We start from the raw sequence: 24,282 nt of genomic DNA, 5'->3' as shown, positions 1-24,282 counted from the left end.
ATCAAAAGAGACAAACATAACTAAATATAACTTACAATATAAGTAGAATAATGCCAAAGCTTCACCAACAATTTTTTTTCCACAAAAGCATGTAAAATTAGTCAAAAGCATGTTGCATTCAAGGATATTGATATTAGACAAGTCTAGCAATACCATTACTATGAAATGAGTAAAATATCCTTCAATCACTTCTTACTACCACCCCAGCTCCAGTTCCTTCATTACTCATCTTTAATTATGTAAACAATTTTTAAGTATGACATTTCTGGTATTATACTCAAAAGCAAAGTATTTTTGATAAGGTTTTAATCAAGTATAATTATTCAGGTATCCCTTTAAATTATTTAAAACTGGTGCCCCTGCATATTTACTTATTTAACATATTAAAGTTTCAGACTATCTAGTATAACTTGATTTTTAAAAAAATATTTTATTTATTCATTTGTCAGACAGACATCACAAATAGGCAGAGAGGCAGGCAGAGAGAGAGGCGGGGAAAGCAGGTTCACTGCCAAGCAGGGAGCCAATGCAGGGCTAGATCCCAGGTCCCTGAGATCATGACCTGAGCCAAAGGCAGAGGCTTAATCCTCTGAGCCACCCAGGCACCCCTATAACTTGATTTTTAAATGTGAAAAGGCATCTACAAAATTTCTGAAATGGACGTTTGCTTTCACAACTCCTACAGTGAGGTGGGGTCTGTCTATTCTGGAAAATAAATCAGGTGACTATGAAAGAAACACTTCATTACCCAGTACAGAAATGTCTATGCTCTCTCTAAACTAGTTTGAAATCAAAGTCTGAGATTCTTGTAAACTTCTAAGTTGCCAGTATCCTCAATAAATAATTGCCCTCTCTGGGTCACCTGAGTGGCTCAGTTGGTTGAGTATCTGATTCTTGATCTTGGCTCAGGTCTTGATCTCAGGATTGTGAATTCAATCCCCTCATTGGGCTTCACACTGGGCATGCCTCCCACTAAGAAAGGAAAGAGAGAGAGAGAGAGAAAGAAAAAGAAGAAAGAAAGAAAGAAAGAAAGAGGAAGGAAGGAAGGAAGGAAGATAGATATAAGGTACTTTTATTTCAGTCACTTCTTTTTCTGTTTTAAATATCAACATACATCTTGAAGTTCATTTTATTGATTGAATAGTGCACCTGAAGGTATAAGTTTTTACTGTGTTCTCTCTAACAAATCAACAATAAGGTAAATAATGATTTGAGTATCACGTAATTTGGAGGAAAATTTCTGGAACACTGAAGCAGAAAATCAAAATGGAAAACTGGTTGTAATAACAAAAGCAGTAGTTTAAAATTGTTCATTTGCTCTCAAGTGTTTTCTTGGTATGACAGGATATACTGTCAAAAAAACACAGTGGTGTTCTTGTTTTCCTGCTAGCGACTCACCTGGGAACCATAGCAACAAAACTAGAAATTTTTCTTCTCTGAGAAACCTACGCATATGTTAACAAAGATTGGTGGTGGGTGGTGTGGTTGGGAGGGAAACAGGAGAAAAATATGTAGACACTTCCCAAAGAAAAACAGACTCTTTTAATCATGTATTTTCATTCCCAGTTTATTTTTCATCCTCACATTCAGAGTTCTTTAATTCCACGGAAGAGTTCATCATGTTTACGCTAAAATTTCTTGTAGTAATCATTCCTGTATGTTATTTTCCACCATACACCTATTTACCAAATCCATTTTATGGTTTTTACTCATTTTTTAAAAAATAAAAATTTTGTGAAATTTCCTGGTCTTCCTCATGGAGAACTAGAGCAACCAGTAGCTCTGAGGAACAGTATTGCTTTTTCCTCCTGCCTTGGTTGGAAAGATTTTTCTTTCTTGGTTGGAAAGATTTTTTCTTGATTTTTCCCTTACAAACCAATCCTTTGTCCCCTCTCTGTGCAGGTAGTGTATGTGGGTCTGACCTCACGTGAACCTGGCATAACCAATCAGAACTCTGCTTCCCTGTGCCATAGTGATAGGCTCAAGGATAAACATATGACTCAAGCAGTGAGAGGATTTCCCCAGGTCCCTGGAACGATTAGGCTTTTGGCTGAGATACTACAATTCTAGAATGGAAGCCTGGTGCTTCAGTGACTGTGTTAGTAGAAGGTCTACCCAGAGGAGAAAATAGCCAAAGACATAAGGATCCTGATAACGTCATTCAAGCCCCTGGATTCATGGTCAAAGTCAACTTTTCCACTAAACGTTTTAATTACGCAAGTCAATAAATTTCCTCTTCTTTAACCAGTTTGGGCTGGGTTTTCTATTTGCAGCCAAAGGATTCCTTATACAAAAGCATATGTTGTAAAAATAATATCCTAACACAAGTTCTGTCTTTACATTTTTTTCCCACACATGGTTAAATGTTTCCTGTAGGGGTGCCTGGGGGGCTCAGTCAGTTAAGCATCTGCCTTCACCTCAGGTCATGATCCCAGGGTCCTGGAATCAGGTTCCGCATTGGGCTCTCTGCTCGGTGGGGAGCCTGCTTCTCCATCTACCTGCTACTCTCCCTGCTTATGCATGCTCTCTCGCTCTCTCTGGCAAATGAAATAAAATCTTTAAAAAATAAGTGTTTTCTATACTTATGTTTTACATACTGAATGATACCATGTGCTCTAACTTATTAAAAATCACACCATTTTAATAACTCAATTTTGGCAACAAAGCATTATCTGTGGTAGAAGAAGCATTCAATTATGAGCTGGGAGACTTGGGTTCTATCCTACTTTATATCTAACTGCAATTTAGGACATGGACATGTTGCAGTTTCTTCCCTGGATAATGATACTGTAAGTAGCTTGAGTTGGACTGTCCCTACGGCACTTCCAACATTAAAATTTTGTCACTCTTAAAAATATAGCCCAGAGCGGGAAAATGGAAGAGACTCTATTAAATAGGAAGAAATAGATAAGCAAAAACACTTTTCTTTCAGTAAAACGGTATTAATTTGAGGTGCTCATGTATAAAAACTTTGATATTTTGGGTCAAAGGAAAAAACTGTAGTAAGATACATTATTGTTCTCCAGTATTTCTTGCACTTCCCTATTGGACTATGATGTACCCTCACCCCCTTAATGGCAGGTTTGGCCTTTGGCTGTGCGATACGAATGGAAGTGACACGTGTGATGTCTGAGCAGAAGAGTTCACTCGTGGGTCACGTGTTCTCTTTTCCTTTGCGGTAATAATCCTTGATGTGCCAGGTGGACCGTGCCCCATCACCCAGAGTTCCAGAGTGAATAGGATGTGGAACAAAGCTGCTGCTTTGTGTCCATAAGGGACACGCATTGTGAGAGAAAAATAAACCTTTGTGTTTGTAAGCCATTGAGATCTGGGGAATTGTTTGATACCACAACATAATCCAGCCTCCCCTAACTAACGTTGCAATGGTGACTAGGCAAAGCTGCATTAGGATCACCATGCAGGCTAAGACTAAGGCTAGCACTGTATTAACACAGAAAATCTGTACCATCATTTTTTTCTCCAAATGTTTTTCTAAACTTAGTTGATTAGATGTCAATTGTATTACTTAGTAGTAAAAACAAATGGCCTGCAATAGTTCCAGAATCATAAAGGAGCCTCGTGTAGAGAAGTTTAGTAACAGGAAGCTTCTTCAAGCCTGAACTGATTTTATGTGAAAAGAAATTGCAATCGAAATAAGAAATAATGAAAAAAAATGAAAGGAAGAAAGAAAAGAAAAGAAAGAAGAAAGAATGATTTTAAAAGTGAGGCTGAAAAAAATTTTTTAAATGAAAGTGAGACTTATAGGTGGAAGCTGTGAAATCCTGAGACGTAAATCATAAGTGATTATATAAATTCCCTCAGGAATTGGAAAAGAGGTTAAAAATGCCATCTAGACAGAAGTACAGCAGCACTTGAAGCAATTATAATAAATTGTGTTCTAACTATGTATAAAACTTAATTATAATTTCCTTTTGGATTCTAAAAGAATATATTGAACACTAGTAATTAATATACCTGAGGCCTATAAAAATAGAGATTACTAGTTCAAGAGGCATTATTAACAGATGAATTACTGATTGTGAACAATTTTATGTGCCATGCTCTGAGGTAGGGAGTAGACTCCACGGGGGGGGAAAAAAAAAGGACTCTAAGGGAGCTTGCAAAGAAAAATGCTTTGAAGACAATAACAGAAACTATCCCATAATGAAGGACTGCTTGTTGTTTTTTTTTTTTACACCACTGGTGAATGGTGATTTTGAAAATATTTTCCTTGAAAAAAATAACATGAGCATTGAAATATAATTAATGATTGGCTAGGATTTCTAAATTAGAGCCCTAAAATTAGAAACAATGAGATAAGACTCCTTATCTAACCATGAGGACCTTCAGTGAGAAATATCTGACGCATTACTTCCATATCCTAACTAACTCTGAAATCCATTTCTCTTTTGGCCAACTCAAATGCAATATCATAAGAGTGTGGAATTATGGAAACCATAGTTCTGGTATAAAACCAACTTGACATGACACAAAAACCACAGGGAATTTTTCAGAATTTTCTTATGTCGTACTTACCTTTCCATGTCTGTACATACAAACCTAATTTCAGTTTATATCATGTGCATACAGAATTTTATAATTCAGATGTTCGTAAACTCAGATATTTTGACTTTAATTCTTTATTATGACAAAGACAATGATATAAATGGTCACGTGACACTCATTATAGGAAACATAGCCTTTGTTTTGCTATATAAAATAACATCTACATGCAGGTATACCTCAGAGACAGAATGCTGCAAAAAAGCCGATATTGCCATAGAGTAAGTCAAATGAATTTTTTGGTAACTCATGCATATAAAACTTATGTTTACACTAGACTATAGTCTATTAAATGCACAACGTTATTCTGAAAAAAAAAACAATGTACATACTTTAATTTTAAATGTTGTTATTGCTAAAAAATACTAAACATCATCTGAGCTTCAGGGAGTCAATCTTTTTGCTGGGGGAGGGTTTTGCCTTCATGTTTTGGCTGCTGATCACGGTGGGGGTTGCTAAGGTTTGGGGTGGCTGTGACAATTTCTTAAAATAAGACAACAATGAAGTTTGCCATATCAATTGACTCTTCCTTTCACGAATGACTTCTCTGTGGCATGAATGCTGTTTGACAGCATTTTACCCACAGAACTTCTTTCCAAACTGGAGTCAATCCTCTCAAAACCAACCACTGCTTTTGTTTAGGAAAGATTCTAAATCCATTATCATCATCTCAACAATCTTCACAGCATTTTCACCACGCGTAGATCCCCTCTCAAGAAACCACTCTCTGCTCATCCATTAGAAGCAACTCCTCATCCATTCAAGTTTGATCATGAGCCTGCACACCCTCAGGCTCCACTTCTAATGCTGCTTCTCTTGCTGTTTCCACCACATCTGCGGTGACTTCCTCCACTGAAGTCTAGAACTCCTCAAAGTCACCCGTGAGTGTTGGAATCAACTTCTGAACTTCTGGTAATGTTAATATTTTGACTTCTTACCATGAATCATGAATGTTCCTAATGCCATCTAGAATGGTGAATCACTTCTAGAAGGTTTCCAATCAACTTTTCCCCGATCCATCAGAACAACTCTCTCTATGGCAGCTGTGGCCTTACGAAACATATTTCTTAAATCACAAGACTTGAAGGACAAAATTACCCTTTCATCCACGAGCTACAGAAGGAATGTTAAGTTAACAGGCATGAAAGCCACATTCATCTCTTTGCACATCTCCATCACAGCTCTTGGGTGACCAGGTGTATTGGCAATGAGCAGTAATATTTTGAAAGAAATCTTTTTTCTGAGCAGTGGGTTTCAGCAGTGGGATTAAAATATTCAGTCAGTCACTTGTAAACAAACGTGGTGTCATCTAGGCTTTGTTGTTCCATTTCTGGAGCACAGGCAGAGTAGATTTAGCACAATTCTTCAGGGCCCTAGGATTTTCAGAATGCTCAACTTCAGAATGGTTTCAACTTAAAGTTACCAGCTCCATTAGTCCCTAAGAGGAGAGGCAGCCTGTCCTTTGAAACTTTGAAGCCAGGCACTGACTTCTCCCCTGTAACTGTGAAAGGCCAAGATGGCATCTTCTTCCAATAGAAGAAGGCAATTTCATCCACATTGAAAATCTGTTGTTCAGTGTAGCCACCTTCAGTAATGATCTTAGCTAGATCTTCTGAATCACTTGCGGTTTGTTTCACCTTGCACTTTGATGTTGTCCTTAAACCTCTGCCACGTTCAGACTTTTCTCCTGCAGTTTCCTCACCTCTCTCAGCCCTCACAGATTTGGAGAGAAAGTTAGGCCTGGCTCTGGATTGAGCTTTGGCTTAAGGGAATGTTGTGGCTCCTTTGATCTTCTATCCAGACAACTCAAACTTTCTCTCTATCAGCACTAAGACTGTTTTGCTTTCATATCATTCATGTGTTCACTGAAGTAGCACTTTTAATTTCCTTCAAGAACTTTTCCTTTGCATTCACAACATGGCTTACTGTTTGGCATAGAGGCCTAGCTTTCAGCCTATCATGGCTTGTAACATGCCTTCCTCACTGAACTTAATCATTTCTAGCTTTTAATTTGAAATGTGAGACATGTGGCTCTTTTCACTTAAACACCGAGAGGCCATTGAGGGTTACGCATTGATCTAATTTCAATATTGTTCTGTCTTAGGGATTAGGGAGGTCTGAGAAGAGGGAGATAGATAAGGGGAAGGCCAGTGAGTGAAGCAGTCAGAGCACACACATTTATTCTATCTATTTATTGCTTTAAGCAACTCTACCCCCAGCGTGGGGCTTGAACTCATGACCCTGAGATCAAGAGTCACATGCTCTAATGACTGAGCCAGATAGGTGACCCAACCACAATAATTGATTAAGTTGGCCATATTACAGTGGTGGTTCATGGTGACCCCAAACAATTACAATAGTAACATGAAAAAATCACTTTTCACAGATTACCGTGACAAATATAATAATAATAATAATAATAATGAAAAAAGTTTGAAATATTGTGACAATTACCAAAATGTGACACAGAGAAAGGAAGAGAACAAATGCTGTTGGGAAAATGACACTGATAGAATTGCTTGATGCAGGGTTGCCACAAACCTTCAATTTGTAGAAAATGCAGTGTTTGTAGGAAGTGCAATAACATGAGGGATGCCTGTATATTTTCTCCTGTTTTCCAAAGAAGATAAGACATTTACTATTATTACAGTGACCATTTCTCCCAGATTACACAGGTTGTCTTGGTATAACGAAGCCCCTTACTCTTTCAAAACATCCCAGCTTGACAATAGATAGGGTCACTCTACTACCAGTCATTCATATTTGGGGTCTTTGCCCTTCTCCACTAGATGGCACTGGAACCCAGGAGCTTATCTTGATCCAGGAAGATGGGAGGCATCTGGAATTTAATCCACAGAGGTTGCCCCTAATACTGCTAATCCTTCTGTTACCTATTTTAGATGCTACCATTGAAACTATCCACAGAGTCTGGGCTCTTCATGATTAGTCTTCCTTGGTACTCACACAGCCAGCCCTGTACAGTCCCCATATGAAGTCCACCTGGGGTCCGGGACCTCCATAGACTAACCCTCCCCACCTTCCTTCCCCATCCTGGATTAGTTTGGACCATCCTCCAATGTCCCTTAATTTATAGCACCCACTTTCTTTGCTTCTCCTTTAAACCATTCAACTGGATTCTCCTTTAGGGACACAGACCAATCAAGATAAACCCTGGGTTGGAGTTATGTTCGGGGGCCCTGAAGCACAAATATGATGATGAGGGGACACTAATATCTTGGTAATGTACTTTTACACTGCATTAAATTTCCTTATGTATGTATATCTTGGTGCATATATGCAAGCATTTCAATGGGACCAATTTATAGATATTTTATCAAAAGGCATATACATATTTTAAGCCACTTTATTGAGGTATGATTGACATGGATAAAGTTGTACATATTTAATGTACACAACTTGATTAATTTGAAGATGAGTACACATGCATGAAACCATTACCACAATTAATGCCATAATGCCATAAACATATCCCTCAGTTTCAGAAGTCTTCCCACCCGCTTTATTTACTTATTGTATGTGTCATAAGAACATCATAAGATCTGCCATCTTAGCAAGTTTTTAAGTATACAATTCAGTGTTATTAACCGTAAGTACTATGCTTAACAGTAGATATCTAGGACATATTCATCCTGCACAATTGCAACTTTGTACACTTCAACCAACACCTCTCCATTTCCTCTTCTCAGATTCTCTGCTTCTATGAGTTTAACTATTTTTTAGATTCCTCATATAAATGGGATCATGTAGTATTTGTTCTCTGGTGTCTTGCTTATTTCATCTACCATCAGGTCCTCCAGACTCATCCATGTTGTCACAAGTGGCAGGATTTTCTTCTTTTTCGTGGCTGAATAATATTCCGTTGTGAGTATATACTATATTTTCTTTATCCATTCATCCACTGATGGACATTTAGGTTGTTGCCATGTCTTCACTATTATGAACAGTGCTACAGAGACCATGGGAATGCAGATATCTCTTAAAGGTACTAATTTCAATTCCTTTGGATAGCTATCCTGAAGCAGAATTAATGGATCATATGATATTTCTATTTTTACTTTTCTTAGAAACCTCCATACCATTTTTATAGTGACTTCACTAATTTACACTCTGACCAACAGTGTCCAAAGTTCCCTTTTCTCTATGTCCTCACTGACATGAAAAAAATATATTTTTTAAAAAGATTTTATTTATTTATTGTATATAGAGAGAGTGAGAGCAGGGGGAGGGGTAAAGGAAGAGGGAAAGAGAGAATCTCAAGCGACTTTGCACTGAGCAGTGAGCCCGACATGGGGCTCAATCTGACAGCCTCACTGATATCATGACATGAGCTGAAATCAAAAGTCTGATACTTAACCAACTGAGACACCCAGGCACCCCCTGCCTTTTTCTTTTTAAATAATAGCCATCCTAACAGATGTGAGGTGGTATCTCACTGTGGTTTTAATTTGTTTTTCCCTGATAATTAGTAATACTGAATACCTTTTCAAATACCTGTTGGCCATTTATATAACTTCTTCAGAGAAACAGCTGTTCAGGTCCCTTGCCCATTTCTAGAATCAAGTTATTTGGTTCTTTTCACTATTGTTTGAGTTCCTAATATTTCTTGAATATTAATTCTTCATCAGATACTTGGCTTGCAAATATTTTCTTCTGTTCCATAGGTTGTCTTTTAGTTTGTTGATTTTCTCCTTTCCTGTGCAGAAGTTCAGTTTGATGTAACCGCATTTGTCTATTTTGCTTTTGTTGCCTGTTGCAATGCCTACATTGCATATGTACATTGCTTTGGTTTGTATGTACATTTTAATAATAAAAATTCTTCCAGTCCATGAACATAGAATGTACTTCCATTTATTTGTATCTTTAAAAAAATTTCTTTTGTCAGTGTTTTATAATTTTCAATGTACCAATCTTTCACCTCAAGTTTATTCCTAAATATTTTATTCTTATACTTTTTTTAAGATTTTCTTTATTTCTCAGAGAGAGAGCATAAGCAGGGTGAGTGGCAGGCAGAGGGGGAAGCAGAGTCCTGGGATCATGACTTGAGCTGAAGGCAGACACTTAACCAACTGAGCCACCCAGGGATCCCCTACATATTTTATTCTTTTTGATATGTTTGCAAATGGGATTGTTTTGATTTCGGTATCTTGTCTATTTCTTGATTAACTTATCTGGTTAAAACTTCTAGTACTATGTTGAATAGAAGTATCAAGAGGTAGCATCTTTGTCTTATCTTGATCTTAAAGGAAAAGCTTTCAGTTTTTTACCATTGAATATGATGTTAGTGGTAGGTTATTTATATATGACCTTTTATATCTTCTATATCTTAAAAGGATACTTATATCCTTTTATCATAAAAGGATATTTAGTTTGGTCAAATACTTTGTCTACATTGATCAAATGTAGATGTTGAGATGATCATGTGATTTTTATCCTTCATTCTTTTAATTCATGGATCACACTGATTGATTTGCATATGTTGAACTATCCTTGCATTCCCAAGGATAAGTTATGTATATCTTTTTAATGTGCAATTGAATTCAATTTTCTAATATTTTGTTAAGAATTTCTGAATCTATATTCATCAGGGATATTGGCTTTTTTCTTCCATTGTGATGTCTTTAACTGGTTTTGGTATCAGGGTGATGCTGGCTTTGTAAGTTTGGAAGCCTTCCCCCTCTTAAATGTTTAGGAACCAACAGTTTAAGATGGATTAGTATTAATTATTCCTTAAATATTTGGTAGAATTCAACTGCGAAGCCATCTGGTACTGGGATTTCCTTTTTTGGGAGCTTTTTTGTTTTTGTTTTTGTTTTTAAATTGAATCAATCTTCTTCTTTGTTACTGGTCTCTTCCAGCTTACTATTTCTTCTTCTATTACTGTATTGCTATCTATTTCTCCCTTCATATCTGTTAATGTTTGCTTTATAAATTTAGAAGCTCTGATGTTGGGTGCATACATATTCATAATTGTTCTATCTTCCTGTTGAATTGGCCCTTTTATCATTATATCATTATATATATGTATATATAATGTATATATATTTATGTATTGTTGTATCATTATATAATGATATATATAATTGACCCTTTTATCATTATATACCATTCATATATATATAAAGCACATATATCTTTGTCTCTTGTTAGGTTTTTTTTTTTTTTAAGATTTTATTACACATTTGACAGAGAAATATCACAAGTAAGGCAGAGAAACAGGCAGAGAGAGGAAGGGAAGCAGGCTATCCACTGAGCAGGGAGCCCAATGTGGGGCTTGATCCCAGGACCCTGGGATCATGACCTGAGCCAAAGGCAGAGGCTTTAACCCACTGAGCCACCCAGGTGCCCCAAGTCTCTTGTTAGTTTCTGACTTAAAGTCTATTTGTCTGCTATAAATATAGCCACCTCTGTTCTCTTTTGGTTACTACTTGCATGGAATGTCATTTTTCATCCCTTAATCTTTAGCCTATGTGTGCCTTTATAAAAAAGATTTATTTATTTTGAGAGCAGGAGTGTGGGGAGGGGCAGAGGGAGAGAGAGAATCTCAAGCTGACTCCCTGCTGAGTGTGGAGCCCCACACTGGGCTTGTTTCTGGGACTGGGAGATCATGACCTGAGCTGAAATTAAGAGTCAGCTACTCAACCAATTGAGTCACCCAGGTGCCCCTAGCCTATGTGTGTCTTACATGTGAATCTAAAGTGAGTTTTTATTTTTTTTTTAATTTTTAAAAAAGATTTACTTATTTATTTGAGAGGGACAGAGAGACAGAGGGGAGGCAGTAGCAGAGGGAGAGAGAGAATCTCGAGCAGACTCCAAGGTGAGCACAGACCCCAGCTGGGGGCTCAGTCCCCTGATCCTGAGACCATGACCAGAGCTGAAATCAAGACTCCCATGATCAGCTGACTCAGCCACCCAGACACCCCTAAAGTGAGTTCCTTTTAGACAGATTGCAGCTCCATCAATTTTTTTTTCTCCATTCAGCCATTCTATGTCTTTTAAATGGGGAGTTTAATTACTTTGCATCTAAAGTAATGATGGTCAGGTAAGGACATCATACTGCCATTTCATTAATCATTCTCAGTCTGTTTTGTAGTTCATTTTCTCCTTTCTTCCTCTCTTGCTATCTCCTGTTGTGATCTGATGAGTTTTCATATTGTTATGTTTTGATTCCTTTTTCTTTTGTACATTTTCTTTAGGTATTTTCTTTGTGACTGCTCTGATGCTTACATAAAACATAACAGTCCATTTTAAAGCTTCAATTGCATTAAAAAATACACTTTTACTTCATACACATACACTTCATTATTGATGTTATTGGTATTATATTATTGATGTCATAATTTGTATCTTTTATATTACGTATGTATTAACAGATTTTTTCAGTTATAGTTATTCTTAAAACTTTTATCTATTAACTTTTATTCTAGGGTTAAAGTTGACTTATGCACCACCATTACAGTGTTACATTATTCTGTGTTTGTCTATATATTTATCTTTACCCGTGAGATTTATTTATTTTTTAAGATTTTATTTATTTATTTATTTGGGGGGGGAGAGCATGAGCAGAGGGGGAGGGGCCAGCAGAGATGGAGAAGCAGGCTTCCTGCAAGCAGATCCCAGGACCCTGGGATCAGGACCTGAGCTGAAGGCAGATGCTTAACTGACTGAGACACTCGGATGTCCCTACCAGTGAGATTTATACATTCATATGCTTTTGTGTTGCTGTTTAGCATTCTTTCATTTCAACCTGAGGAACTTTCTTTAGCACTTCTTGTGAGGCATGTCTTGTGGTGACAAACTTCCTCAGTGTTACTTGTCTGGAGTCTGTCTCTCTTCCTTTTTTAAAGAACAGTTTTGCCAGGTATAGTGTTCTTGGTTGGCAGTTTGCTGTTACTTTTTTTATTTGTGTACCTTGAATAAATCACCCTACTCTCTTGTGACCTGCTAGGTTTATGCTGAAAAATCTGTTCATAATCTTTTGGGCATTCCTTGTAGGCAATGAGCTTTTCTCTTGCTGCTTTCAAAATTCGTTTTTTGTGTTTCACTTTTGACAATTTAAGTGTTTCAGTGTAGACCTCTTTAGGTTTGCCAGTCTTGGGGGGTTTGAGCTTCATGCATCTGGATGTCCATTCCCTCCCCATATTTGAAGAGTTTTCAACATTATTTCTTTAAATAAGCTTTCTCCCCCTTTCTCTTTCTCTGATTCTTCTGGGATTCCAATATGCATATATTGTTTTTCTTGATAGTATGCCTTAAGTCCTATAGACTTTCTTCATTTTTTTTTCATTCTTTCCTCTTTTTGCCCCTCTGACTGGATAATTTAAGATGATGTCTTTAAAATATAAATCAATCAGTCAGTCTTTGAGTTCATTAATTCTTCTTCTGCTTGATTGAGTCTGCTTTTAGAGCTCTCTGTTACATTTTTCATTTCATTTATTGTATTTGTCAGCCCTAGAATTTCAGTTCAGTTCTTATTTTATGGTTTCTCTTGGTGTCTATGTTCTTTTGCTGTTCATTGAGTTTAAGATTATTATTTTGAATTCTTTGTCAGGCAATTCATAGATCTCCATTTCCTTGGGATTAGTTTTTGGAGATTTATTTTCTGCCTTTAGTTGTGTTGTTTCCCTAATCTTCATGTCCCATGTAGACTTGTATTAATGTCTGTGCATTTGAAGAAGCAGTCACCTCTTCTAGCCTTTATTGACTTGCTTTCAAAATAAACTAGAGATTCTGTGGTTACTCAGAATGTATGAACACAGCTGCTCCACTCCTCTTTGCTGGTGTGGAAGTTTTAGGATTGTGTGCTTTCTCCCTACACTGCAGTGTTGTGCCACATGCTTAGAGTCGACCACTCCTTTTCCTAATGGCTGTGCACTGAGATGCTGTGATGATGAGCACAAGCTTCATGCCTCTCCCTCCCTCCCGAAGGAGCAATCTTAAGGTTGTGCACTTCTCCCAGTCTTGCAGAGTCAAGCCAACTTCTGAGATTCTTGATGGCTATGAGATCCATGAGCCATCTGAGTGTGTGTGGAGCTGCCATCTGCAGGGGCAGTGGGCACCAGCCACGGGGGTCTGTGGGCTACCAAAGGTCTCATTGACCAAAGACTTTGAGCCCTCACCCCTTCTTTGTTCTTAGCTGCCCCAGGTTATTTAGCCATATCTATTCCCTCAGCATTCTTAGTGAGGTGAAACACCCTTTTGAGCAGTGCCCCAAAAGGCTGGGGAAGCTGGATGTTCACATCATTCTGTTTCCCCTGTGAGAGAAATCAGGCACCAAAAGCAGCTCTCTCAGTGCTGAGCTGTGCCGGTTTGGAGGAGTGACAACAGTTAAATTGAAAGTGTTCTTACCTGGGGTACCTGGGTGGCTCAGTGGGTTAAGCCTCTGCCTTTGGCTCAGGTCCTGATCTCAGGGTCCTGGGATTGAGCTTGACATTGGGCTCTCTGCTCAGCAGGGTGCCTGTTGCCCACCCCCCTCTCTGCCTGCTGCTCTGTCTACTTGTGATCTGTCAAATAAATAAATAGGAGCGCCTGGGTGGCCCAGTGGGTTAGGGCCTCTGGCCTTCGGCTCAGGTCATGATCCCGGGGTCCTGGGATCGAGCCCCGCATCGGGCTCTCTGCTCAGCGGGGAGCCTGCTTCCTCCTCTCTCTCTACCTGCCTCTCTGTGACCTCCATCTGTCAAGTAAATAAATAAAATCTTAAAAAAAAAAAAATTAAATAAATAAATAAAATAAAAAAAAAGAAGAAAGTATTCTTACTCCTTTCAGTGCAGCTGCTCTTGGATTTTGTGCTCCATTGGGAGGCTGGATATTCTCAACTAGACTCCAGAGGTCTCATAAAGGTGCTTTTATCCACGGGTATTTGTTAAATTGGTGTTTGTCAGGATATGAAGGCTGGGTCCTCCTATTGCGCCATCTTGATGATGACATATACATATATATTTTTTAAGTATTTATAAATATACCAAAATAAATTTCACCTAATTAACAACCATTTTCCCATTTCCTGAAGATACTATCTAATTATAATGATTAAAAAATATAAACTTAATGGGCAAAAAATGGTTATGTTTGTTTTAATCTATAGTTTATCAGCCATTTGTATATTTAAATACATTTTCTATTCATTGCCTTTAGCTTATTTTTCTATAGGATTTTCCCCGCCACCCCACCATACTGTCCTTCCTTCCTTCCTTCATTTTTTTAAACTGTGGACAGGATTTTTAGAATTTTAATCTTCTGGGGCGCCTGGGTGCCTCAGTCGGTTAAGCGTCTGCCTTTGGCTCAGGTCATGATCTCAGGGTCCTGGGATTTAGCCCCGCATCTGGCTCCCTGCTCACAGGGGAGCCTGCTTCTCTATCCCCCTCTGCCTGCCACTCCTGCTTGTGCTCTCACTCTGTGTCAAATAAAATCTTAATTTAAATAAATATTTGTCAAATAAAATCTTAATTTTATTAAATTTATTAAATTAATTTTATTAAATTTATTAAATTTAAAAATTTAATCTTGTATTTTTCAAATATTTTTGCAGTGTCATTTATAGTTTAATTTTGCCTCAGGAGACTTTGATGGCATAGACCTTTACATTTTTACATATGAAGTGTGCTAAATGTTACATTTTTGACAGCACTGAAAATTCAGATGGTTTTAAATACTAGACATAACACAACTAGGTGAAGTGGCCCAGGTAGGACTGGAGGAACTGGAAAGTATATGCCCTATCAGAAATGGGTCAGGTGAGGCACCTGGGTGGCTCAGAAGATTAAAATGTCTGCCTTCCACTCAGGTCATGATCCTGGTGTTCTGGGATCAAGCCCCATGTTGGGCTTCTAGCTCAGTGGGGAGCCTGCTTCTCCCTCTCCCTCTGCTCATTCTCTCTCTCAAAATGAGTAAATAAAATCTTTTTTAAAAAATGGCTCAGGCAATTGCTTCTGTGCATGATTCAAGTCCAGTGTTACCCAAACTTACTCTTGACAAAGAATTACTGGAAATTGGGTTTTAACTGAAATACTCCAATTTAAAAACTAGCAACTAAACAGTTTAAAAACACTGTATGAGTCTAACAAAACAATTATGAAGGCTGAATATTACTAAGGTCTCTTGTTCTTGTAATTTTCCAGTTGATTTTTATGAACATTTTTGGTAAACAATCACATAACTAGCAAATAAAGACAGATTTACTTCTTCCTTTCAGTATTTGTAATACTTTTTTCTTTTTCTTATCTGTTGTATTTGTTAGGATCCTAGAATAAGGTTCAATAGTAAGAATCCTAGTCTTGTTCTGGAGTTTGATGGTTCCTTGTTAACTGTGTTTTTTCTAAGTTGACAGAGCACTTCTATAGTTAAATAGGGATTATTATGTAAATAATTTGTAAAAATTATGTGGTTAAGATCGTAATTACTGCTGATATGCTAGTATGTGGTTTTAACTTTTTGAGCATTTGTGGTGCAAGTGTGGATTAACTTAACTAATTAAAAAACATGAATCATATAATATATATGATTTATATATATTTATATTTATATTATATATTTATATATATATGATTTATATATGAAATATAATTTTAAGTGTATGATTATGAAGATGTTCCAACTTTCCAATTACATCAAATGCACTTTCTTGAAAGCCTGGCTGGGATGTTTATGCCACTAAAATAGAAAATATTTTAATTATAGTTTAACAATGTTATTTTTGCATAAATATTTTTTCTGCTTAGAAAATCAAAAATAGTGAAGCTGACTTAAAACTAACTACCAGGGGTTTCTACATGAAGATTTACATAAATAAAATGTTTAAATTTGGGAGGCAACTGTTACTATAGTAAGTTCTAATACTATTATTTCTTATAATGAAGTAAATAGATTATAAACACCATAAATAGCAACAATGAATGAAATAAACAAGTTATAGAATATTACAAATGAAAAATATAAAGTCGTTTATATAAATGTAAAGCCACATACAACTTTAAAGGGCTGAGATATGAATAAGAATAATACATATCAAAAAATTTTTTTTAAAGGTTTTATTATTTATTTGACAGAGATCAAAAGTAGGCAGAGAGGGAGGAGGATGCAGGCTTCCCGCTGAGCAGAGAGCCTGATTTGAGGCTCGATCCCAGGACCCTCGGATCATGACCTTAGCCTAAGGCAGAGGCTTTAACCCACTGAGCCACCCAGGAATCCCTAATACATATCAAATTAATGGCAGTTACTGCTTTGTGGATGGGGAGGAGGAACAAAAAGATCTTTGATTAAATGTTTTTCTTTTAAGAGCAATTTGAAGCAAATATAACATTTGCTGATTCTGGATGGTAAATATACAAATTCTGTTTTACATGTATATATATTTTAAAGATTTTATTTATTTGAGAGAGAGAGTGAGAGAGAGCATGAGAGGGGAGAAGGTCGGAGGGAGAAGCAGACTCCCCATGGAGCCGGGAGACCGACGCAGGACTCGATCCTGGGACTCTGGGATCATGACCCTAGCCGAAGGCAGTCGCCCAACCAACTGAGCCACCCAGGTGCCCCACGTTTTACATTCTTTTGCAGACTTAAAAATACCAATATTGTGAGTATAATTAGTAAGATAAATGGTCCTTTTTCCCCCCCAATATTTTATTTATTTGTCAGATTGACAGAGAGAGCCCACGAGTGGGAATGGAGGACCAGAGAGAGGTTTCCCAAGGAGGGAGTAAGAAATGAGGCTCAATCCAAGGACCCTGGAATCATGACCTGAGCCAAAGGCAGACGCTTAACCATCTGAGCCACCCAGGCGCCCTAGTTATTATAGAATATCTAATAATATGAAAATGAGAACATATTTTACCAAGCAGAATTTGATTGCCATTTTTTCTTTTCTTTTCTTTTTTAAGTAAAGTTATTTTAAGCTGTAACTTCAAATAATGACAAAGTGACTAACACTTACCAGCCTGTAAATAAGGACAGTGGCTGTTTTCTTTCTAGCCCAGAGCCCCTGGTCTCAGCACAAATTTGCAGGTGTGGTAAATGTGCACGCTTGATTGCTGGACCTCTTAGCATGTCTTCCTGTAGTAAAGTGGACAGAAAAGTGAGAGTACATTTCCCAAAATTCCTTGCAGCTGGAGTTCTGAATGTGATTGTTTTGGACAAGCAAATGTACCCACAGAAGACAAGTGAGATGATGAAAACTATTTTTCCGGCAGTGCTGACAGATTCCAGTGTCCAGACACAAGGTTTGTAAGTGGCAAGAATAGCAGAAATCATCTAACTTGGTGTGGATTGCAGCAGGCATAGCAAAAATACTGTCAAGAACCAGGAGTAGTTTGCCTTCCTGATCAAGGCACTCTCCTGGTCCTTGCCATGTTGGTATACTTGGGGATTAAGTGGTTTTCTTTCCTATTTTTTAAAATGTTATTTATTTGACATAGAGAGAGAGAGAGTAAAAGATCATAAGCAGGGGAAGTGGCAGAGGAAAAGGGAGAAGCAGGCTCCCCACAGAGCAGGGAGCCCAATGTGGGGCTGGATCCCAGGGTCCTGAGATCATGACCTGAGCTCAAGGCAGACACTTGACTGAGACACCTAGGCACCCCTAAGTGGTTTTCTGAACTTAGAAGAGAAGCAGCTTTCTTGGCTGACCTGATTCTACAATGTGGCATTTAGAGTCACTCCTCAAATATCCCTTAGTTCTCAAGAGTTTCATGCTCAGGTTAATTTTTCTTTTTAATATCCTCTCCTTCTTAAACTAATTCGAATTAACTGTTCTCTGTACTTTACTGGACCTTGCACAGAACCAAACAACTGTATACTAACAATATAGCAAGCAGCATGAGGTTCACACTCCTGTCAGTTCTCCTTGCCCTCCAAGGAGATGCAGATGCACAGTGGCCTAGGGGGTTACTGAGCATGCAGTGGGTTTGCATTACGGATGAGGAACCTGAAGTTTAGGGTACCTGAATCTTTTATAAGGAACATAAGCAAATCTGCCAGTTTTTGCTGTAGAGGGAGATATTATATTTTATTATACTGGACAGTAAAGAACTTGCCTTTCTTTGAGGAAGACATGATATTGTCCAAGGCTGTTGATTATACAAATCTCTTTGGTAAAGATAGTCCAGAACTAAAGCTGCCAGAGCCACTGCTCACAGGACATGGAAAAATGCAAGAGACCCACAGAAAACTGTTTCCCAAAAGACATTACTCAACTCTTCAACTGTAGCCACTAGTTTTAGAGCCAAACCAGATTTCTTTTAAAAATCCACTTTAATCTAATCATGGACTTTAACAAACATTTGTTTACAGTCAGGGACTAATTTATAACATTGTTTCTAATCATTTCAGCCACGAGAAAACACCAGTCATATTAAAGGTATCCATCCATAAATTACTTTTATTTCTCATTAAATGAGCACAGAGTCATTAGCATATTAATAACAGATATGTTTATTATTACATATCCATCAGTGCGGCTTTCAATACCACTTGAAACATGCATATCATCCTAGAGACGAATCAGTTTTCCAGTGCTTCTTATTTGATACACATTACTGCAAAGCCATTATAAATTACTGAGGAGGTATTTGGTTAAAAAAATAAACAATAAATCATACTGCCCATATGTATGAATCAACTCTTGTTATTGGACAAGAGTTTAACAGTATTTATCTGGTAATTCCTATGTTAACTGGAAAACATCACAGATGTATTGCCATAATTTTCTTTTATATTGACATAAACTTACATATCTTGCAGAATTTTATAAAGTCATTCATTATTGTAGCAGGTAGTTTAATGCAAAGATTGTACTCAATTTGTGAAAGTCCAACAAAACTCTAAATATTTTAAATTAAACCAATTATCAATGAAAAACCCACTGACACAAAATTTCTTGAAAATACGTTCTTTTGAAATTTCTATATTTAGTCATGGCAGTAAAATAATTCTTTCAAATTAAGGCACTAAAAGGGCAATGCAACTCCCATTGAAAGTGTTCTAAGAATAATTTACATTTCAAACAGTGCATACATTTCTTATATGTTTGTTAACTTAATGTCTTTATCATTTAAAACCACAAAGAAATACATTATACAATTATAGAAATGATGTACCCCACAAAATGCTTTTAAAACCTGGTTCTTTTGTACAGTTAGTTCCTAACGTCTCTAGTAGTAAAATAACTCAATATGGCTTGGCAAAAATGCATAGATTAAATGTAAATTTTTATTTTTTTTGCCTTTTCCCATTTCCCCAATCTATAAACGTGCTGAAACACATACAGTATTTTGTAAAGCATAATGTAAAATAATTATTCTCCATAAGTCCGCCACGGGCAATCAAAAGTGAGGCTTTTAAATTCTACAGTGAGGGCACTGAAGTCAAGTGATGTCACTGCTTTCTTAAAATAGTTTTGTATAGTCTTGCAAGAGCACAAAGACTGAAGTCATTTAAAAGAATTTCAGTTGTCTCATTTTGAGATATTTTCTTTACTCCTTCCATGAGCTGATCTTCATAGTGATGGCCATTCCACTTGAAAGTGAAAGTCCCTTCCTCTCACTCATATGAGGAAAACTGTGTTCTATCATGATTGACAGGCGTTTTCTTAGAAATTCAAAAAGGCAGCACCTTTTTAAAAAAATATACCTACCTAAGCTTTCCCCCAATTGTACTTGCATTACATAGTAATAATTAATCTAATCTACCTGTAGGCAAACCCGCAATTAAAAACAAAACAAAACAAAACAACAACAACAAAAAAACCCTCAGTGTGCTTTTGTGCCAAAGCAAGAACAGAATAACAGCAATCTTAACCCTGAAGCCTGTGATATTTGTGTCAAAGGAACAGCCTGTCTGCTCTGCATGGTTAAAGAAGCCTGGTTTATCAGGTAGCATTCCACATGATTCCACAAGGCGTTAGGTCACATGGTTAACTGCTGGAGAGGGAAGGGGGGCAGAAAAAGAAAAAAATTGTAATTAAGGAAATATACTCAGTTTAAAAATACAAGAAACAAAATTGTAGGGAGAGGTAAATATAAATTATCTTTATATGTGATTAAGAAATACACAAGATTTGGAAAACAGGAAAAGGAAAAATATACTTAGCATTATTTTCTTCTTGTACTCTATTTCAAACACATGGTCTTTTTTTGTTTTTTACAAAGCTATAATTCTATTTTAAGTAATTTTGGGTGCAGCTTTATCTTATACAGGAGAGAGGTGATAAAGGATTTTACAGAAGTCAGTCAGGAGTGAGGTGATAATACCCTGGAGTAGTAATGGTGGCTGAAGAATACAGATGGTGTAATACCTATTACTCATTTCAAAGGATTAGACTCAGTTACTGATAATAAGGAGTAAAGAAATGGGATGAATTTGACATTAACAGAGAGGCAAATCAACGTTAGGTCTCAGCTTCCTCAAATCAGTATTTCTCTTATATAGGGATTAAACTCTAGGAAAGTTGGTATTTGGTAAAGGAGAAAAAACTTAAGTTTGAGAATTGGATAAAAATAGGTTTCAACCCTGACTATGCCACTAGCTTGATGTGGGATCTTGTCCAAGTGGCTTAATTCCTCTGGGCCTCATTTATTCATGTATAAAATGAGAACTGAATGAGATATCTATCATAACCTCTCTTGAGGAAGGGATTTAATTATGTCCTATAATTGTTTATTACAACATATAAATATTTTTGAAAAAATTCTATCAAAACCAGTTAAAAAAAAGAGGTGTATACTTAACTGGGAAGTTTATTTGCAACACCATCATCAGTGATACCAAATAATTTTGATTAAAAAAAATCTATGCCAACATAGTTAAAGAAGAGAAGAGCAAAGTTTTATATGAATCTATTTACATTTAAAAAGGGTGGCAATCTGCAAGTTGTTTAAAAAATTAAGGGCTAAGTATGGGCCATATATACCAACCAATGATAGCAAAATCTGACATAGATGTGGAATTAAATATGACATTTATAAATATTATCAACTTCAAACAGGAATCAAAGTAGTTTGTAAAGTTATTTTAAGTCATATATTATAAATACTTAGCTACAAATGATGCCCTCTATAAGGAAAAGAACGATTAGATTTTAGATTTAATAGATACTAATCACTTTCACACTGTCAAAGAGGTTAACACTACAATCCTTACCTAGTTTTTCCAGATGTATTTTTGACTGCTTTTCGGAAAGACTGATTTGCAGTAGATCTTGTAGAAAGTGTTCGAGGGGATGCACGAACAAAACCAGATGGTGGATTCTTAGGGATCTTCTTTACCAAATGTGTTACCCATTTTTTTTGTTCATCCTGAGAACATGCTAACAGCAGCATATCTCTTGCTGATGTTACATCATAACTTACTATGTTTAAAAAAAAAAAAAGACGAAGTCATATAATACCTAAACTGGCTCTACTGAAGCATAATTTTGTAAGTTCTTAAAATTTTAAGAGATTTACTATGCTTAATTAAGCTTGGAAAATATCTCTTTCTCCTTAATTAAGGCCAAACATTTGAAAAGAAAACATTAGTCACAAACTATTAAGAAAAACAAAAACAGAAATACAAAAAAATGCAGTGAAACAAATTGATGTATTTTTATTTTTTTATTATTATTATTTTTTAATTAATGTATTTTTAGAACATAAGTTTCTTATCTTAAAATAGCTGTTGCCTGTATTCTTTCCGTCAGGCTACCTCTGCTAACCTAGAGGACATTTTGTCTATGATCCAGCATGTTGGTCTAGGCAGTGAAAACCAGACAAAAAGAAAACAAGTATGAAGAAAAAACTCATGGAGAAATAATACAGTGGAACTCACCTACAGTCCTTCTCTCCAACTGAGAGTAATTTCTTAGAGGTACATTTTTTATAAAGGGGGTAATGCTCTTTAAAAACATTGTGTTCAAAGCTAAATCTGTAACTGTGAAGTGACAGCCACATGTTGCTCCACCATATCAAAATATTACTTCTTACAACCTCTTTTCAAATGTGTAGAAAATGCTACACTTGAAGAAGCTATTTAAATGGGACTTAATTTTCTAATTTTTTATAAACTGTGAAACTAATTTTTATGCCTTACCTTTACATGGAGAAATTAAGTCCTCTTTCTTATCTAAGTGATCTCTGTGGCACTTAACATGGCATCTTCGACATTCTAGAGCAGGAGGTGGCTTAAAAACATGCCAGAGAGGTTTGGCACAGGCCTCACAGTTGGCAGGAAAGTGGTAGAGTGTAGGAATGAACTCATGGCCTTTGTGGTTTTGAAAATTAGTCTTTTCAGCTTGCTGTACTGGTTCCATCTCTACATCTTTTCTACATTCACCTTCATTTGCATATAGTATCTACATTCAGGAATGGTAAAACAAAGATTTTAAAAAGTCTTAATTTGTACATACAAGTTTCAAATGTATAAAAAGCATTGGTAATATTTGCATTTACTTCACAAAATGCACTTAGTACTTAAGTAAAAGATCTATTATGGTTTTTACCTGGAATATTTTAGGAATTTCTTCAGTTTCAGCCCTGTAAACATCTCCTTGGGTTACAGGTCGAACGTGAAACAATTTACTAAAATAAAAATAAGTATGATTTAAGTTATTATAAAAACTCATCTACAGTAAAAGACAGATATTTCATTAAAGAAGACATAGAGATAGCAAATAAGAACATTAAAAGATGTTCAACATCACTAGTCATCTGAGAAATGCAAATTAAAATTACAGTATCACTATATACCTAATAAATTTAAAAACTAAAAATAGTAATAATGCCAAATGCTGATGAAGATGCAGAGAAACTATACCATTCACACAATTATGGCAAAAATGTAAAAGCTGCAGAGCCACTTCGAAAAACAGGATGGCACTTTCTTACAAAACTAAACAAGCATATGCTTAACATATGACCCAGCATTTGCACTCCTGGGCCTTCATTCCAGAGAAACGAAAATTTATATTTATAAAAAAACTTGTGCATGAATGTTCACAGCAGCTTAATTTATAATAGCCAAATGCTGAAAATAACCCAAATGAATGGTTAAACAAACTGTGGTACATTCATACCATGGAATACTACTCAACAATAAAGAGAAATAAACAACTTGGATGAATCTCAAGAGAATTATGTTGAGTGAAAAGAGCCAATCTCAAAGTTTACATACTATCTGATTCCATTTATATAACATTCTTGAAATGACAAAACTACAGAGATGGAGAATAGAGAACAGGTAGCCTGGGATTAGAGTGGGAAGGAGAAAGGGTCCTTGTTATAGCTACAAAAGGGTAGCAAGATGGGTCCCTGTAATGGAACTGTTCTGTAACTGGTGGTGTTCATATGAATCCATGCATGTGATAAAGGCATATAGATTAGAAAGAAGCACATGATTATATTTGTAGAAAAGTCTTGTGGAATCCACCAAACACCCCAATAAAACTAGTAAGTAAACAGCAAGATTAAAGAATTCAAGATCAATATATAAAAATGAGTAGTACCGGAATGACTAGATATCTACATGGAAAAGACACACCTACACATTCAAAACTAACTTCAACTGCAACCTCTTACCAAACACAAAAGTAAATTTTGAGATTAATCATAACTTAAATATAAAGGCTAGACAATAAAATTCCTCAAAGAAAACACAGAATACCGTCACAACCTTTGGGCAGGCAAAATTTCTTAGACTACAAAAGGTTGTAATTCTTAAAACTGGCTTCCATTAAAAGAC

General features: G+C 36.4%; 1 protein-coding gene across 3 annotated transcripts in view; it reads right to left on the bottom strand.

Moving 5' to 3' along the window:
* Positions 1 to 18,931: 18,931 nt before the first annotated feature.
* The window catches only part of ROCK1 (Rho associated coiled-coil containing protein kinase 1), a 148,260-nt gene continuing 142,909 nt past the window's right edge, over positions 18,932 to 24,282 (bottom strand). For 2 of the 3 annotated variants that reach the window (XM_080821096.1, XM_080821098.1), the window contains exons 30-33: positions 23,045 to 23,123; positions 22,636 to 22,897; positions 21,709 to 21,916; positions 18,932 to 20,489 (exon numbers count right to left, since the gene is read on the bottom strand). In XM_080821096.1, coding sequence (XP_080677222.1) covers positions 20,483 to 20,489; positions 21,709 to 21,916; positions 22,636 to 22,897; positions 23,045 to 23,123 — 556 coding nt within the window. In that variant the 3' untranslated portion in view covers positions 18,932 to 20,482. The remainder of the gene's footprint in view (positions 20,490 to 21,708; positions 21,917 to 22,635; positions 22,898 to 23,044; positions 23,124 to 24,282) is intronic. The other variant, XM_080821097.1, reaches the window with a different exon arrangement.

Source organism: Martes martes (assembly GCF_963455335.1).
Source record: "Martes martes genome assembly, chromosome: 13".
In the NCBI taxonomy this organism is placed as follows: domain Eukaryota; kingdom Metazoa; phylum Chordata; class Mammalia; order Carnivora; family Mustelidae; genus Martes; species Martes martes.
This window is presented reverse-complemented; position numbering and strand designations above follow the sequence as displayed.